We start from the raw sequence: 18,847 nt of genomic DNA on the forward strand, positions 1-18,847 counted from the left end.
AAACAACTTTGAAAGACTTCAGAATATAGATCAATGCAATGAATAAACCATGAGTGTAGAAGACTAAAGATCAAAGCCAGCCCCCATCCCCTGCCAGAGAGACGACAGTGCTAAAATACAGAGTGAGACATATATTTCTGGATGTGGCTAGTGAGGGAATTTGTTTGTTGGACTGTGTATATTTGTCATAAGGACTAAGTCATTTTTTGTTGTTGTACAGTGGGTTGGGCAGTGGAAGGGAGAAATAATAAATGCTTGTAAAAGAAATCATTTTTCAAAAATAATAAACAAGGGACAAGGTCTGCAGCAGAACAACAATGTATGGAGCTGAAGACAGTTCTATTTTTTTTTTTTTTCCTTTTTCTGTTTGAGTCTGGGGCAGCTGTTCTGTTTACACCAGTCTAATTCCATGATCAGTCTTAGAAAAACCATTGTTTAGTACTAGAAGAATGGACACAAGAGTGCAGGGGAGCTCAGGGTCCTTTGCTGGAATCTAGGCTCTGCTATTTTTTGTCTCTGGGACCTTGGGCAAGCTATTTAATCTTTTTGGGCTTCAGCTAATTTGTCTGAAAATGTTCCTTTAATTCCAGCTTTAAGAGATTATAAAAAGAAGCAAGGCTTTCAAGCTGACCTCAGGCTGACAGCTCCCTGACTCCCAAACCTGGGAGAGCTGAGATTAGAATGTGAGCGATAACATTACTACAAAGCTCTGTAATACGGTGGGCACAGGTACTCCCCTCCATATAGGCAGACTCCAGCTCCCAATGGTTTCACCTACCGGTGAATGGCAACAATTGCTATTCTTCCCACAAAGATCACTCTGATACCATCTTGGTGATGAATGTCTTTACAACTAAATAGGCTGATCCTTGGGAAACAAACATCCAATCCAGCACCCAATCTGCATCCTAAGCCTTTTTGGCTTGACACACAGAGTTTGTGACCCACTGGGATGCATTTCACATGGTAACATTTTACATTTTATTAATGTGCTATAGTTTTTGAATGAACACTGTATTTATCATTCACTGTAAGAGACTGTAAAGAGAACTTCCAAATTACCAAAACCTTAAATTCCAGAATTAAGAGTTATCCTCCAACTCATTAAAAAATGGCACTAATAAAATTGCAAGCATGCTATAACACTCTTTTAGGAGGAGAAAAGCAGCTCCATATTAGGAGAGTAGTACACCTTTCTAAGGCCTGCCTTACTAGCCTCTCCAAGGGCTACTTATAACAGCAGTTATCACCAGTATCTCTGCAGATGAAGATCAGGGCATAGATGGATGGGCAAAGAAACCCATGTAGACAATCCCTCTGATTCCTTCGGGATCGGAGAAGGAGTCATTTCCCACCCTCCCCTCTTCTTTAAGGAACTTCCTGAAAAAAGTAGAGCAGATACCCTGAAGGGTGCTGAACTGTTAAAGGATAGAAATCTCAGCTCTTGCTAACTATCCTTCAATAAGTAAACACATCAACTTCTGAAGCTGAACTCACCAACACAATGAAGAGTTACAGAACTTTTATCATACCTTTTCACTACATCTTTCATCTGTAAAATGAAGGGATTGGATTCAATAGAGAAAGGGAAGGGAATAAGCATTTATCTAACACCTACTGTGTTGTAAGCACTTTTTACAAATATTATCTCATTTGGTGCTCACAACAACTCTAGGAGGCCAAGTGCTGTTATTAATCCTCTTTTACAGACAAGGAAATTGAGGGAAAGAGAGGTTAAATGGCTTTCTGATTCTGCAGCTAGTAAATTTCTGAAGTCTCATTTGAACTCAGGACTTCCGGACTTCAGGCCCAGCGTTCTCCCCACTATGCCACGAGGTGCCTCTAAGGTCTCTTCCAGCTCTCCATTCTATGATCCCAAGAATAATGAAGGCCTCACAATTGATTAAGAACCCCAATCCTTCTCAGCCTAAAGACAATGCTGGGATATGCAAGAGGAAAAACCTGAACAACAACAAGCATAGGAAACCAAACCTGTTCTCCAGAGGCCTTAAGGATGATTTTTCCAATGGCATAGGATGGAGTTTGAAGGGGTTTTCTTTAGTAAATAAGAATGTAATAAGAAACCTGAATACTTTTCCCCTTTCATTAATTAGCCCCCCCATTACTCCTACTGCTTCCTAATATCTTAGATTGATCCTACTATATCACTCTTCTTCTAGGTGTATGGTTTTCTTTTATGAGTCATGCTCTCCTTTTTTCTCCTAATTTTTTCACTTTTAGATCCTGCCTCATTCCTCTTCTGCTCTGACCGATCAGGTGCTTACCCTAATGCTGGCTGATGATTGAAATGTCTCAGGACTCCCTAGCGACTAAGTGAACTGTAAGCCTCCTTCTCTTTCCACTACTGTTCCTTTTTTTCTCTTTTCTCTTTTCCCAAAAGAGGGAAGTTAGCCCATCTCTAAATCTGTATTTCCCATCATGAGTTTTTCAAAGCATACTGAACCTGTTTAGATCACATAATCTAAAACTATTCTGTTCCTGGCTCAATTCTTGATGGCTTCTCAAGTTTAAGGAAAGCTAAAGGAAATGAGGTGATGATCCCAAGTGGGCCTTTAGGACCCAGTGGTTCTGGGAGAACAGCTCCACATGTCTCAGTGCTGGGGAGAGCTAACCTTATTGAGCAACTATTATAGACAAGGAATTTTGCTAAGTGTCTTAATAGATACAAAGAAGACAGATCCCTCTTCAGAGCATTCACAGCTGCCTAGAAGAAATAAGACACATAGATAGCATTTAGATATAATGTACAATATGTAATTATCATAAGAGATAAAAGGACTCTGGGAGGTCCTAAGAGAGTAAGATTTCTTGTCATTGGAACAATCAAAGAAGACTTCATGGAAGAGTTTGCCCCTAACCTGCAAGGACATGGAGGCCGAACAGTTAGAGCAGAGAGGAAAAGGATCCTCTTATGTAAACAAGAGGAACAGGTGGGGACTAAACTCATGGTGTGTTAAAGAAATAATGAGTGGTACAAATTGGCTATAATGCAAGATGCCAGGAGGAGGATAGTGGGAGAGATGCATGGAAAGATGGGCACAAGCCAAACTGGAAAGTTTGTTAGAATGTTATCCTAAAGAATTTGGATTATGTTCTATCCCATCTTCCTCCCTACCAACAGACACAGCCCATGGTGAATTTTTAAATAATAATAATAACAGTTGATACTTACATAGTATTTACTACGTGCCAAGCACTGTCCTAAGCGTTTGACAATTATTAATCTCATTTGATCCTCACAACAATCCTAGGAAAAAGATGCTATGATAAGAGATGCTATGATTATCATTATTTTACAGGTGAGAAAACAGAGGCAAAACAGAGGGTAAATAATTTGCCCGAGATCACAGCTGGTATCTGAGGCCACATCTGAACTTGAGGCCTAGCATTTCTATCCACAGTACCTGTTATGATCCAATAAAACTAATGGTATTTAATTAATTTTTTAAGTCACAAGCCCAGACATATCCAATTCACTTTGCTCTCCCCAAATATATTCAAATGAGCAATTGGGAGTAGTTCCTAACCTAAATGATAGAGGTAGTCTAGCTCTTGAGCTCCAGGCTCAGTAAGTAATGTTATTTAAATGGGTATGTTTTTTAAATGAAACTATTTTCTGGGTGTCAAATCAGGGATCACCTCAGCTGCTTTTGTGCAAATACAAATCTTAACTGCTTTTTCTGCTTTATTCTTTCTAAAGAGTAGTCTGAAAGACACACAGGAAAGATTGAATCCCTTGAATTACACTCTCATTCTTCAATCCTATGTCTCTCCTGTAACTTGATGTTTTTTTTTTCTGAATTAAATTAAGATCAGCAGGATCCTAAAGGCCCAAGCTTACTTCTTATTTAAAATGAAAGGATACAATAATGGCTTGTTAATAGATGTTGTATTGAATTGCTCAGTATTTAAAAATAACACAGGGCAAATGTAGGATCCTGGCTCTGTCCCCACCACTTATGGCTTTTCATGTCATATCTGCTTGGTCTCCCCCACTTAACTGCCTTGCCTTGCACCATGAATGGACATCCAATATATTCTCAGAATTTCCCTGAATGTAGTTTCTAAGCAGAAGCAATGACAACAATACTCATCTTGGACTGCATAGTGGCAATTCTCAGCTTATTGAAAAGGCTGAGGTCCCTGGGCATTCTGCTGGTGACCATGATCTGTAGACTCTTTGCACAATGGAAAAAAGCTAAGAATTGGAGTTAGAAGAACTGAGTTTGAGCTCAGGTTCCACAACTCAGTAGCTATGATAATGGTCAAGTTCCTCTCAATGCCTGATCTGTTAAATGAAGGACCAGAAGAGGTGATAGCCAGGGTCCCTTTCAGCTCCAAACATTCTGGTTTTTATTCAGCCACATGGACAGTTTCTGTTTTGTTGGGAAGCAGATAGTTTTGTTCAGTTCCTTGAGACAAAACAGGATGGAAGGAAGGCTAACCTTGCAGTCAAAGGACCCGAGTTTGAATGCCATTTAACCACCTACATGACTCATGCAAATGGTTTCTCCTCTCCAGAATTAAGCTTCCTTATCTATAAAATGCGGGAACTGGACAACACAACCTCTAATGAACCTTATCCAGCTCCAACTCCATGATGATCTAATCAAACTGACTCCTTGACCTTGGCCAGCTCTTGGGAAATGTTTGCCAATGTTCCTAATTATGGCCAGTGAAAAATATGTGGATGGATCCAAATAAATCTATCACTACTGGTAGAAGCACATCTTCTGATAATATTTGAGTACATATTCATTCAAATGTTCTAGGTGACACAATAAATGCAAATCAGGATGACATAATCTCTACCCTTCAGGATTCTGGAAGGACAGAACATTACAGAGTTTTGTTTTGCTCTCATATATCAGTTATAAACCAGCATTTATGGTTTAATGGCAAATCACATCAGAAATATATGTCCATTGTAGATAGGATTAACTGGGCTCCTTTCAGAGGACAATTCTTGGTAGCTATGCAGCAATTAAGAAGTCAAGAAGGAAAGGAAAGGATAGATTGAGAGAGGATTTCCATTCTTTCCTCATCTCTCTTAGCTGAAAGAGCTTCATAAACTTCACTGATAAATAAATTGGGAAATCACTGACATGGTGAATAAAACCCTGGGAATGCCTTGGCTCTCTAGGGGATGAATGCTAACAGGCGCCTGGGAATCCCACCACTGGGTCTGACTCTCTTCTCAATAGACAACTAGCCATACTTTCTGCAGGTCAAAGGAGGCTCCATAAAAATGGCACAATCTGCCCACAAGCAAATAATTGATCTTCCACTCCTATGTCATCAATGAGTAGCTCCTATCAACAATTTTTATACTTGATATGAAGCCATCATCCTAGACTTCAGGAATTTTCCACTTGTTCTCTGAATACTTTCTTCTACAGAACACCTGCAGTTTCTGAGCATCACTCAGATGGGAACAAAAGGTCCTTCAACTCATGGATTTGCCTTATCTTTCTGCAGCTTCTGATCTCACTTCAATCTCCTCTACCTCTGGCCTACCTCTCAGAGCTAGTTGAAAGCAATTATTCTGGATTGTAAATGAATACATCAAATGCAGCCTGTTACCTTTTATGGCCCAACTGTATTAAACTATTTTAAAAGATTTACCCTGTCCTTTATAGCATTTGATCCTTTACTTAATGAGTTTCATCAGTTGTTGCAAATGGAGCTGTGCTGACTCTGTGAAATGTGGGTTCAAAAAGTGCTAGAGGCTAAGTTGGATAAAGTTAATTTTTTTTAATTGTCTCCAAAGACACTAACCACTAATCTCACTTTTGAACAAATAAAGTCACTACTCAAGAAAGGTGAGTCTTTTTTTAAGGCTAAAAATGATGATGTAGTGGAACAATAGATAAGGAATTTAAAGATTTGGTTGATTACTGTCAATCATCAGTGTGACCTTGGATAGAGCATTTCTCTGTGCCTCAATTTCCACATCTGAACAAATGCTCTGCAAGTAATTCTGGCTAGTAATACTCTGAGTCCATTTGACATTTGCCATCTTCATAGGATGAAGCGATCCAAATGACTGATTTCCCTTCTTTCTTAGTACAAAAGGAAGAACAAGTCATCTCTTGCATTTGAGTCTTTTTATGACTACCAATATCTAATGTGTCTGCTGTCAAAGTGCTAGTGGTTTTAGCACTATTCATACCACCCACTAACATTTATGTGCCCTCTTAAAGCTTTCCTTCCCCTCATCCATTAATCTCTGTGACCGCCACAGTGGTGATGCAGCGCTGGTGTGTATATGTCTGAACTACTCAGGGCCAGCTGTTTTTCACTGGTAGGCTGGCTACCAGAAACTCACATCTCCTTAGCAACAGATTTTTCTCTTAGCTTTGCTTCTTTCTCTTCTGTTAAATTAACTTGTCAAAGAGATTTGATTTTCTGCAAGATGAGCAAGAGAACATGAATAGAAAATATACAATGGGGATAGCAGGCAAAAAGAAACTACCCATTGAAATTTGACATTCATGCTAGATCTCTATAAATCACCAAATGTGCTTCTATACAACAGATTGTATTATTATCATTTTATTCATAAGTCAGTACCTTGTCTGAGTTCACAATTTTGAGATTTATAAAAGCAGTTTTAAACAATAGATTTTTCTCTTCTATATTTGCTTTTATTGCCACATCTAACAAATATTTGTCATTTTTAGTCATTCTGTAATACTGAATTCATCCCAAGGTTCCAAGAAGTACAAGGAAAAGAAGTTAAGTAGAAAGTAAAGCAGTTTCTGTTTCTGATAAAGAGACCAATTCCTCCACCTACCCTTCCATTCAGGGGCTTCTATAATACCTTTAAAAACTGTTTAAATCCCTGCTCCTTGGTCCTCACCTCCTACCTAAGAAAATGACTTCTCAAAGTGCATATCCCCAGAAGCTGACATCCAAAGAAGATCATGCATGAATCCCTGCCCTATCATGGGGGAGAAATTAAATACATAGGCTAAGAAAGAAAAATAAAATTAACCAAATTTTTCCATTTTCCCCTCCCCAATCACCCCTAGAGTTTGAAACAGTGTGGTACTGAGTTTTTTAAGCTATAAAAGGAAGCATTTCTTATTTAAACAAAGCCTTTTTTTTTTGTGACTGCACAAGAGGTGTTTATCAAAGCTGAAAAAAAAGGAATAAAACAAAATGTATAAATACTGATCTGGCTTCTTTTTTGATTGGGGAGGAAGGGAGAAGCAAAAGGAAGATTTTATTCTTACAAAAGATTAGTACAATTAACTGTGAGAATATGCTTCCTTAAACAATTCATCTGATCTGCTAACATTATCACTATACCCAACTTGAAAAGAGGTATCCCCAGTCATAATATAGCGTTGTGCTATATTATGCATGTGCCTTTGTTGGTCTGACTTGATTCTTAGAGCCTATTCTTCAACACTATAAACTCTGCTACATCTAAGAGAGTTCTAAAGAAAAGCTTTCACTTTCTTCAAAGTTCCCAGTCCAATATTCTTTATGCAGTCACTCTTTTAAATAACACCTAACATTTTGTACTTGTTAAATCTTGAAAATCAGGAAGGAAGTTGAAGAGTCACAGCTCCACTTAAGGATTATGTGGTATGTGTCTATGTATAATGGGAAAAAGAAGTGGAAATGTTCCCTGAACAGAAGGTCTTGACAACACCTTTAAAAACAAACAAACTTACTCTTAACCAATGAAAATGAATTGAGTAAAGAACAAACAAGCTTACTCTTAACTCACGAAAATGAATTAAGAGTAAAGTTTGAATGTTATATAATTATGATAACCAAGCTTGGTCCCTAAGAGAAGACATGAGAAAACAAACCTACTTCCCCCTTCATTACAAAGTGGGTAACTAAGATGTGGAACATTGCCTATACTACCATACAGTTGATCTGTTGGTTGATTTTATTGAGCTTTCCCCCACATCCCTTTTTTTGTAAATTGTTTTTATAAGCAATTCCCTTTGAGGGAAGAAATGCATATCTGGAAGAAAATATGATGGAAAAACAGAAGATATGACAACAAATTTTTTAAAGAATACTAGGAAACATGTTTAATAAAATACACTTGAGGCAATTAAAAAACCTCCACATATTCTCTCCATACTATTTGTTCTTGAGATAAAAAAATTAATTAAAACGATTCATTTTTTTCCTCTGTGTGTCAAATGACATAAGGTGCTCTTCATTCTGATTCCCATGCACTAGAATCTCAAAAATCAAGCCAAAGTAGATAAAAAGCAAAACTCCAAAAGTTCGTTATACTTGACTGTAGTTTGTGCAATAGGCCTCACAAAAGGCTGTTCCATATAGAACTATGGCCATTAATAGCACTGCCACATGCTCAGAGCTAGTGGTCACCTGGGTTCTGACCTCAGACTTGTTGCCACCTTATATAGTAAATCTCTGGGCAAGGCATACAACCTTTCCTCCTTGGCTCTGTCATGTGGAATATACTGATAACCTAAGGATGCTATGTGAATTCATCAGAAAAATGTAAAGCACTTGAGCTATTAATGACTCACCAGCTAAATTCATGCTATTTAAGCTTCCTCGTCAGCAATGAATGAGACACAGCCAGATAAATCATTGTACTAAGTGAATGAGGTCATTAAGTTGGAGATCACCTTCATGATCACTGCTTGAAGAGGATGGCTTCCAAGCAGACTGGGTAATCATATTCTGTTGTTGTTTATGAGTTTCAGTCATGTCTGACTCTAAGAGAACCCATTTGAAGTATTCTTGGCAAAGATACTAGAGTGGTTTGTATTTATTTCTTGAGCTCATCTGACAAATTAGGAAGCTGAAGCAAACAGGATTATATGACTTGCATAGAGTCACACAGCTGCTATGTGTCTAAACTAGATTTGAACTCACAAAAATCAATCTGCCTGATTTCAGGTCCTGCACTCTATCCACTGTGCCAGTGTGTAATTATAACATGCCTAAAAGAAAGGTCCAACAGGCTTCATTTGATAGCTTTTCTATCAACAAATAACTTCCTGAAATTGGAAGTTTTTATGGTCAGGATTTCAAAGCTTTTGAAGACAGTCACTTCACAGGGATGAGTTTAGTTCACCAGTCTTCACTGAAACGTACTAGTTGTTACCTTTGATTCTTGCCCCTGACATTTAGCAAGTCACCAAGGTCCTGCATATTTTGCTTCCACATACTCTGTGCTCCAGTCAATGTTTTATCTCCCCTATGTATCCTGCATTGTCTCACTACCATTCTTTTGTGAACTTATTCCTCACATCTAGGAAACCTTCTCATTTCTATGTTTTGAAATTCCCTACTCAATGGGATCTGAAATCTCATTAAAAAAAAAACCAGGCTATTCTCTTGCATGATACAGATTACAATCCAATCCATGCCTACCCACTTTGTGCATCTCTGGTCTACATGCTCCCAGAAATTTCCCACAGGCACAGAGGATCTCTCTCCAAGGTGCTGGAGCTTTTCAGTTTCTCCTGACATCCAAGACATATATAGGTATAATTTTGTACTGTAATCTTAGAACCAGCTTATTTTTAACATAAATCCATTGTGGCTCTTAATTTGTTCTGTTAGTTGGGCTCACATCTACCATGAATCTCCACTATTCTCTGAGTGAAACTCATTTCCAATTCTTTGGAGTATAATTTCCATGACTCAAAATGATATAACAATGAAAATATATTATTACTAAGCAGATGAAACTTTGTTTCTAGGAGCAGCTGGGAAAGGGGTCATTAAAAGAGTTTGGTAAATTTTCAGAAGCAATCTAGCCTATTTTGCTATTCCTGTTGAAATTCTATTTCATCTTTATGACCCATGAAATTTTCCCTGGAAATCCACCTTGCCTCAAAGTTTTTATTTTTTTAAAATGGACCTTGAACACTTAGATATTTATCATGTTTTCTTTATTTTTTTTGCTTATATATTTTATCTTCCTACTAAATTATGTATTCCAAAAATTCATCTTTTGGTGATGTTGGAATCTTTACAAAGTGTTAAGCCATTGGAGTTGATACCTTTTTTGGTTCACACCTTATTTAATCTTTGTAACTTCCTTACCATCCAGGATTTTGTATAATATTAAATTTTCAACAAAGGTCTGTTGAATTGCATTGATTTCTGAACCTCTGATATCTCTATATATGAGAGAAAAGCTTTTATTTGCTAAATAAGATCCCATCTAGAAATGTCAAATGGAAAGAGGTGGAATAGAGGTTGTAATCTTGGCAAATGTTCAACTCCAGGAGAAATACCTGACTAGATGCATCCAGAATTACACAATAAGTCTCCTCTGTTTATACTTCGGGGACAAAAATACATTATGGAAATAATCCTTTAGATAATTCCTTCATTAAAATACTATTCAATGCTTCACTGTGGCTACGATGGGTTCTTAAAAGGCTAAGAAAGAGAACCATGAGTTTTGACTGGGTTCATCCAAACTGAAAAGGACTGTGAAAGGCTCTCTGTTTTCCAAGCACCAAACCAGTTACACTTGGAGAATCATGCCAGAAGGTTGGCCACCAAAGGATGCCATTTTGTTTTGTTTTATTTTGCTTTGACTGCAGTAATTCAAAATCACCTCCTGAGATTTGGCATCACAAATGAAACAAGTTTGTTTTTGAAGAACTATTAAATGATAACAATAGTATTATCTTATATTTGTACAGCACTTTACTTTTCAAAGGGCTTTCACTTATGTCAGATCTACATTTTGAACAAAGCAGTACAGTGGAAAGAATGTTGAGCTAGAAGTCAGAAGCCTAGAATTAGAATTATGGTACTTATTAGTTCTTGGAGCTTAGGCAAATCATAGCCTCTCTGAAGATAACGGCTCCTATCATAGATCCCTTCCAAGGGTGTTATGAGGGTCAGCTGATACAATGCATATAAAGCATTGTGTGTGTACATATGTGTACAAGGCAACAGAGAAATCTGTGCTACTATATTTGATATGTGATCCCTTCTCAATGGTAGAGTGCAGAGCAGAGAATGATAGAAAGCACAGAAAATCCAACAATACACTATGTATAAAAAAATCTAACCACATTACAAAATTCTAAAAATGACAGCTTTTGTTTCATCTCTTTCCTTCTGCAACTTGAGTAAACTTAGTTTTCTAACTCTGACAAGTGTATAACATTTACTGACTCCATCCTAAAAAGCTTTTTTGATTCAGACTAGGGTCTGCCTTGAGAGAGAATAGAAACCAAAGGAGTTAGCTAAGTTCCTGACATCAGGATTTTTTCGGACCTACTCTGAAGTAGAAAAGACCGCACAAGGCAGCTAGTCAGATGAATCAGAGATTTAGAGCTAGAAGGAACTTAAACATAATCTAGCCTGACTGCCTCATTTTACAGAGCAGGAAGCTAAAGGAAGGATCTCCCATCTAAAAGTGACTAAGTAAGGTTAGATGCTTCACAGAGCCATTCCAAAACTAAGTATTTTGGGTTTTCCTTCAGGCAAGTTCTAAACACAAAACCCAGGCCATAACCACATGATAATTCCTTACTGGTAGGTCAAAAGGAAGTGAACTGGCAGATTAACCAGGAAGGCAATTGGAAACAGGAGAAGCAGAAGGTTTGAAAAATCTGTAATAGGCACACTTTGACCAATTCTCATGATAGAAAGTCACAAAGATTTGTATTCTATATTTAAGAAGATAAAATCAATTCAGAAATCTGATTTTCAGCTTCTTTGGGTCAACATTCTCAACGACCAAAAAACTTTGGGTCTATGTTCTTTGGGCTTTGTGAAGGTTCAGGAGAAGCACTAACATCATAACATAGTCATGGGAGAAAGGAAACCTCAACATTATCTGATGCAACTGAAGTTTTAAATATAGAGAAAAAAATAATTCAATTTATTCATTGTTCTATATTATGTTTTTACTTTGGCAGATACACTCAAGAGTAAAACATTACATACCCAAATATAACATGCTGTCCACATTTGTATTTATTCTGCAATAAATGCTTAAATAATCAAATTAACTTATTCCTTTGCCATGCTGAGTCATCCATTTGACCTCTTTGACTTCCTGCAATGAAATATTTCAATGCCAACTGGACTTTTATGGAACTGAATTATAAGAAGAAAATTTTTAAAAATAACTTGGGAAATAAAAGAATTTTATTTACCACCCTCTGAACTAAATGAATGATAGGGTAAAGAAATGAGGGAAAACACAACAGTACCCAATATATACTTCAAGGAAATTGATCCTATTTTATACTATTGTTCGTCCTTCATTCTAGAAGAGAACCATGACATCAGCAAGGTAATGTCATGACTTATAAATGAATTGGATTTAAGTAAGACAAGGCTGTGCAAAGTCACCAGCCTCATTCTCTTCTCTGGAGCCATCTGGGTCTAGTGGCAAGATATAGATCTGGACAAATGGAAATAGCCCTATCCTATCCTATAGTAGAAAATCTTTTGCTTTGTTTTGCTGAGGCAGTTAGGGTTAAGTGACTTGCCTAGGGTCACACAGCTAGTGTCTGAGACCAGATTTGAACTCGGGTCCTCCTGACTTTAGGGCTGGTAGTCTATCCACTATACCACCTAGCTGCCCCTATAGTAGAAAATCTTAAGGGCTCCTTTCCACATCTGCATATTAATGCTATATGGTATGATTACCATAATAGATAATATATTTAAAGACATTTCTGTATGTTTCCTGTTTCCTCCTCCTGAATGATGATCTGAGACAAAACAAAATAAAATAGCATAAAGAAAATCACTTTAAATGTTTTTTAATAATTTCTCCAGTCAACTCTAATCCTAATAATGCCTTATCTTTTGTTTAATTTCCATTTTCACAGAGAAACTTGGAAATTTTAACAAAATTTTAACAACAACAACAACAAAAAAAGATTCTCTCTAAATGGAAAACATGGCTGCCTTACCATCTGAAAAAACCAAGCAAGCCTCAATATTGTTCAATCAAGTTGGCAATATCTGTCCTATCCAAGGCACTTACTGTGTGGACTAAATAGTACAATGCTTTGCATATAATAGGCACTTAAAATTGTTTGTGGACTGACTAAATAATTAATAATCTGTTACTGAGTTTAATAGGACTTTGTATAGACTCAACATAGATTTCTAAATTATGCATCTCAATTTTGATGTTAATGACCTTAAGGGGGGAAAAGTGGTAGGAATTCAGTCTACATAATCATTCAAATACTAGTTTTTCTAGTCTCTAAGTTCATTCATATTCATCAGAAAGGGTCGTTCTTTAAAAAACCCATCATCAAAACCCTTCATTCATCATTGTGAATCTTCTTTTGAGGAAATCCAGTTTAACCTGTAGTCCTGATACTCAACACTATTCAATAGGCCAAGTGTGGGTATACTTTTCAGGGCAAATTAAAGCCCAAGGGAATGTAAGTACTATACCAGTCAATTGATGTGCCAAGGCTATCCAATATAAGCCTTTCTTTTAATTGTCAGAGGTCATAAAAATATATACCTACGTACATTGAAATCAGTAAAGATTTCTGATTCTTCACATTCACAGCAAAGTATCGCTGATTCATTTTCTTCCAAATGAGAGCTCTGAAATGCAAACAAGATCATTTCAGTGATCCAAATAAGTCCACAAGCAAATGAAGGAAAGCCAGAAGTAGTCACTAAATCAGCATAGGATCATGGGTGAGAAGCATGCTAAGATTCTGATTAATGATGGATAGTGTAGAAAGCATAGGTTTGGTAAGGTGATTGGTAAAGTGATTAAAAAGATCAAGTGGGAAAATTTGATTAGCTCAATCATCTTCTTTAGATTTCATAAAAGTGCTGTCCTGTCTATAGAGAAGATAACACTTATCAGCATGCATGATTACATTTTCATAAGAGTCAGAATTTCACATATTGCCTTAGAGATGTTCTTGTGACCAGCAACACATGTGTTATGAGGTCTGGCTGTTCAGCAAGGAGCTTTTGAACAAAAGCTAAATGCCCAATGATGTTAGAAGCTATTGTTGTTAGTTCATAAGAGCATGCTTTAAATCAAAACAACAGAGGTAGTGGCCACATCAGTATGCAGAAAGATATCTCAAGGGGTGGGAAGACAGAGTCAAAGTAAACTCATTCTATTCAAAGTCCTCCAAATCTATCACAAGAATAACTTTAGACTTTTTTTTCTCCCATTCCCCCATCACTTTGAAGAACCCGTTTAGAGCAAAGGAGAAGGAAAATAAAATATAAGTCAAACAATTTTAGCTGAAATAAAGAGTATGTGTAATTTTGACTAGCAAAGTCACACCAAAAGAAAGAATCAAATAGATCCGTTAAAACCGGAAAACAGAATTATCTCCAGACAGAATGGTGTATACTTTTATGTCATAATCTTCTAACTACTAATGTCTGGATTTCTGTCATTACATAATGACTCTGAAACTATCCCTATTGACTCATACCTTTGATCTATCAGAGTTGAGTCTGTTTCAACTTGTAAAAGAGCCAGAGTTTTAGAATGCAAATAAGCTTATATGAAGGAAAGCGAAATTGAGAACTGTTTTTTTTAGTAATTGTCCAGCTCTTCCTTTTCTCCCTCTAACCTCTGTCTACCTAATGCTCCTTTTGGCTACTTCCAGCTTCCTTCTTTCCATTCAATTATTTTCTTCCATAATCTCTTCTTCTGCCTATATTAGAAAGTAAACAAAACAGCAAAACCATTAAAATTCTTGCTCTACAATTTGGAATGATGCTCAAAGGGCTATAAAACTGTGCATAACCTTTGATCCAGCAGTGTCATTACTAGATCTATTACCCAAAGAGATCATTTAAAAAAAAAGGGAAAAGGTCCCACATGTGCAAAAATGTTTGTCACAACTCTTTTTGTAGTGGCAATCAGTGGATAGCCCATCAGTTAGGTAATGGGATATTATTGTTCTAAAAGAAAGCCTGGAAAAACTTACATGAACTGGTGCTGAGCAAAGTGAGCAGAACTAGGAGAACTATATGTAGTAATAGCAAGATTGTGTGAAGATCAACTATGATAGAATTAGCTTTTCTCAGCAATGTGGTGATTCAAGACTATTTATTCTGAATGAGATGAAAAATGCTATCTGCTTCCAGAGAGAGAACTATGAAGCCTGAATGCAGATCAAAGAATACTATTTTTACCTTTTGTTGCCATTGTTTGCTTTTTTTTTTTTTGCCTTGTGGTTTCCCCTGGCTTTTATCCTGATTTTTCTTTCACAACATGACCAATATGGAAATATGTTTAAAACGACTACACATGTATAACCTATATCAGATTATTTGCTATCTTGGAAAGGGACAAAGGAAAGGGAGGGAGAGAGGGAAAAAAAAACTAAACAAAAATGAATGATAAAAACTATTTTTACATGTAATTGGAAAAATAAAATATTCTTCAGGGAAAAAATAGCCTTGCTCCATTAAATATATATGTAACATTTTCTCTATTCCTCTCTCTTGCATTTAGGGAAAGAGAGTAGAGAGAGAAAGATTATGAAGGATAAAAAGGCAAGCTAGTTCATTTTATGTAAGAAGTGACATTTATATACTGTTTCTTAAGTTTGTAAAGATGTTTAAATATATCATCTTATTCTAACATCACAACAAGTCCATAAGATAAATACTTCCAGTAATAGTAATCCTATTTTACAAATAAGTCACTTCCTTATCCATGACTATACAAAGAGTGTTTACATTTGAACTCAGGCCTTTCTGACTCCAAGTTCAATAACCTATTCTTTGCTTTGTGCCAGGCTATCTCAACATGTATTTTGTTTTAATCGTGGTCAGTATAAACTAGAGTAAAAACTTAATTTTAAATAAAATATATCATTAACTTATCAATCATCGGTTAAGAATTAACCCATGCTAATATCATTCATATATCACTGTAAGCTTACCAGTGATTTCTCACAGTTTATATAATTTATATAATAAGAGTTTTTGCAAATAATATGACAAGTTAATCAATATAGACTTGCACATTAACTTTGAAAGGCTTCACTCTTATGAATATTTCATCAAATTTATACCAATCCTTTTAAAGGACCTTTTAAGAGGTCTTATAACCTACACTCACATTCCTCAAATTATATTACAACTGTATTATATACTTTTTTTTTTTTGCTGAGGCAATTAGGTTTAAGTGACTTGCCTAAGTTCACACAGCTACAAAGTGTTAAGCGCCTGAGACTACATTTGAACTCAAGTCCTCCTGACTTAAGGGCTGGTGCTCTAATCATTGCACCATCAACTGCCCCGTGCTACATGCTTATTAAATGAAAAAATTTATCATGGTACACGGTATCTAATTTATATGTGCTGCTATCTAAATCTTATTATTATCTTATCAAATCTAAAGATTTGATTCATCAATCAAATATTTACTTGTAACCAAGGTACATGTATATGTAACATAGCACTAAATTGAGGAAGCTACATGACAGGAATCATTTCTACTGTGACCCAGTAGAGATCAAAGGCCTGTTAAGAGATCTGGTAACCTTCATTATCCTTTCCCATATCTTCCCATGGTGCTATGCAACCTTACTCTTCCTCTTGCATATCAATGCTATAAGAAATCTGTTCTGATAATCTGCTGGGCAAGGAGAAATTAACTAGTTACAATCTTTTAATGACATTTTTTCCCTTAAAAATCTTCTCAGAATGTTCAACCACAAAGACAAATGCAAACCATACATAAATGTGTAAAGGAACTTCAGGAACTCCAGGAGGTCCCTTTCATTTTACATACCTGCATGTGAGCTCTGGAGAAATTCTATAAAAATCATTGGTACAGTTCATCTAAAGATAAGTCATGTTTCAAAAGAGCACCAAAAACTAGCAACTATAGAGAAATGTTACAAGAGTCTTTCACAAAATATTTAAATTTGTACTCTGAACATTAAGGTGAGCATAAAACTCAGTTTACAGGCAGGAAAATTAAACAGAGAAGTTATATAATTCATGCTTTTTAAGCTATTGTGCTGAACAAAGGCTACCAGGCAAAAATGATGAAGAGATATTGGAAGAAGGGCATGATGCTACACACACACACACCCCTTCATCCTTTGTCTTATCCATGCACAGTGTTTCTTAATCTGACTTATAAACACAATGTTCTAATTCTGCACTATACAAATCAAAAATTTTATTTAAATGCAAATGATTAGAGGAATTTTCTCCTTACTGGATCACTGCCATGTTGTGGCAGAGGGGCTTACCATAGCTCAATGAAACTATAAGCTATGCCTTGAAGGGTTCTCCCAAGAGGGACAAATCACAGCAGAGAGTTCTAACAAAAGGTGATCCACTGGAGAAGAAAACAGCAAAATATTCCAGTACCTTTGCAAAGAAGATTCCACAAACAGTATTAAAATAACAAAAGATATGACACAGGAAAAGGCGCTCCTCAGATACTATCTAACATGATCCTAGGGGAGAGTGTTGGACAATTACAAGTAGCACCAATACTAATGAAGCAACTGGGCTAAAGCCAAAGAAAGCCCAGGTATGGATGCATCTGGTGATGAAAGGAAAAGTCTGAGGCTGTAAAGATCAATATTGCACGGGAAGCAAGGTAAGCTGGATTTGGCCAAACACAAGATAGAAAGATTAAACACTGATAAGTTGGTTGTTAGTGAACTTAAAATAGATAAAATGGGGGAAATTTAATTTGGGTAATCCTTATATATACTAATGTGGGCAAGAATACCTTAGAGTTAGACAAGAGTGATTGATATCTGTTTGAAGCCAAGGCAAATGAGGTAACATCACAATAATACATGTCTATACTCTGACTATATAACAAAACTGTATACTTATTTAATTTATATGCAGAGTATATCATGTGAAATGCCAGGCTAGGTGAATCAAAAGCTGGAATTAAGGTTACCTGGAGAAATATCAACAATATCAAACATGCAAACAATGCAACTTAGGCAGGAAGAAAGTGAAGAGGAATTAAGAAGCCTCTTGATGAGAGTGAAAGAGGAGAGTGTAAAATCTAGCTTGAACCTTAACATAAAAACAAAAACAAAATTAAACATCCTTAAACCCAAATTTCTGGCAAAAAAGGGAGAATAAAATAGAAGCAGTGTAAGATTTTATATTCTTGGAATCAAAGATCATTGTAGACAGTGACTAAAGACATGAAATTAAAAGATGTTGATCCTTGGAAGGAAAGCTATGGCACATCTAGACAGCACACCAAAAAGCAGAGACATCATCTAACCAACAAAGGTCTGTAGTGTTAAAACTATAGTTTTTCCCATGAGCAATGTATGGCTGTTAAGAGTGGACTATACAGGACCAGAAGATCATTATATACTTCAACAACAATATTATATGATGACCAGTTCTGATGCACCTGGCCACCCGGCCACCCTCAGCAACGAGATCAACCAAATCATTTCCAATGGAGCAGGAATGAACTGAACCAGCTACGCCCAGAGAAAGAACGCTGGGAGATGACTAAAAACCATTACATTGAATTCCCAATCTCTATATTTATGCCCACATGCATTTTTGTTTTCCTTCACAAGCTAATTGTACAATATTTCAAAGTCTGATTCTTTTTGTACATCAAAATAACGTTTTGGTCATGTATACTTATTGTGTATCTAATTTATATTTTAATGTATTTAACATCTACTGGTCACATTCTGCCATCTAGGGGAGGGGGTGGGGGGGGGTAAGGGGTGAAAAATTGGAACAAGAGGTTTGGCAATTGTTAATGCTGTAAAGTTACCCATGCATATAACCTGTAAATAAAAGGCTATTAAATAAAATAAAATAAAAAAATTAAAAAAAAAAAGAGTGGACTATAAGGAAAGTTGAA

General features: G+C 36.3%; 1 protein-coding gene across 6 annotated transcripts in view; it reads right to left on the reverse strand.

Annotated features, from left to right (window-relative positions):
* SSH2 (slingshot protein phosphatase 2) overlaps positions 1-18,847 on the reverse strand; it is a 238,487-nt gene that overhangs the window by 157,734 nt on the left and 61,906 nt on the right. For 5 of the 6 annotated variants that reach the window (XR_004234075.1, XM_031967735.1, XM_031967736.1 and 2 more), the window contains exon 3: positions 13,507-13,584. The exons of the other annotated variant lie outside the window; for it this stretch is intronic. Coding sequence is in view for 4 of the 5 variants with exons in the window: in XM_031967735.1 (XP_031823595.1) it covers positions 13,507-13,584 (78 nt within the window). In the remaining variant the exon portion in view is untranslated. The remainder of the gene's footprint in view (positions 1-13,506; positions 13,585-18,847) is intronic. 6 annotated transcript variants of the gene reach the window in all.

This window comes from Sarcophilus harrisii, chromosome 4 (genome assembly GCF_902635505.1).
Source record: "Sarcophilus harrisii chromosome 4, mSarHar1.11, whole genome shotgun sequence".
Lineage (NCBI taxonomy): Eukaryota > Metazoa > Chordata > Mammalia > Dasyuromorphia > Dasyuridae > Sarcophilus > Sarcophilus harrisii.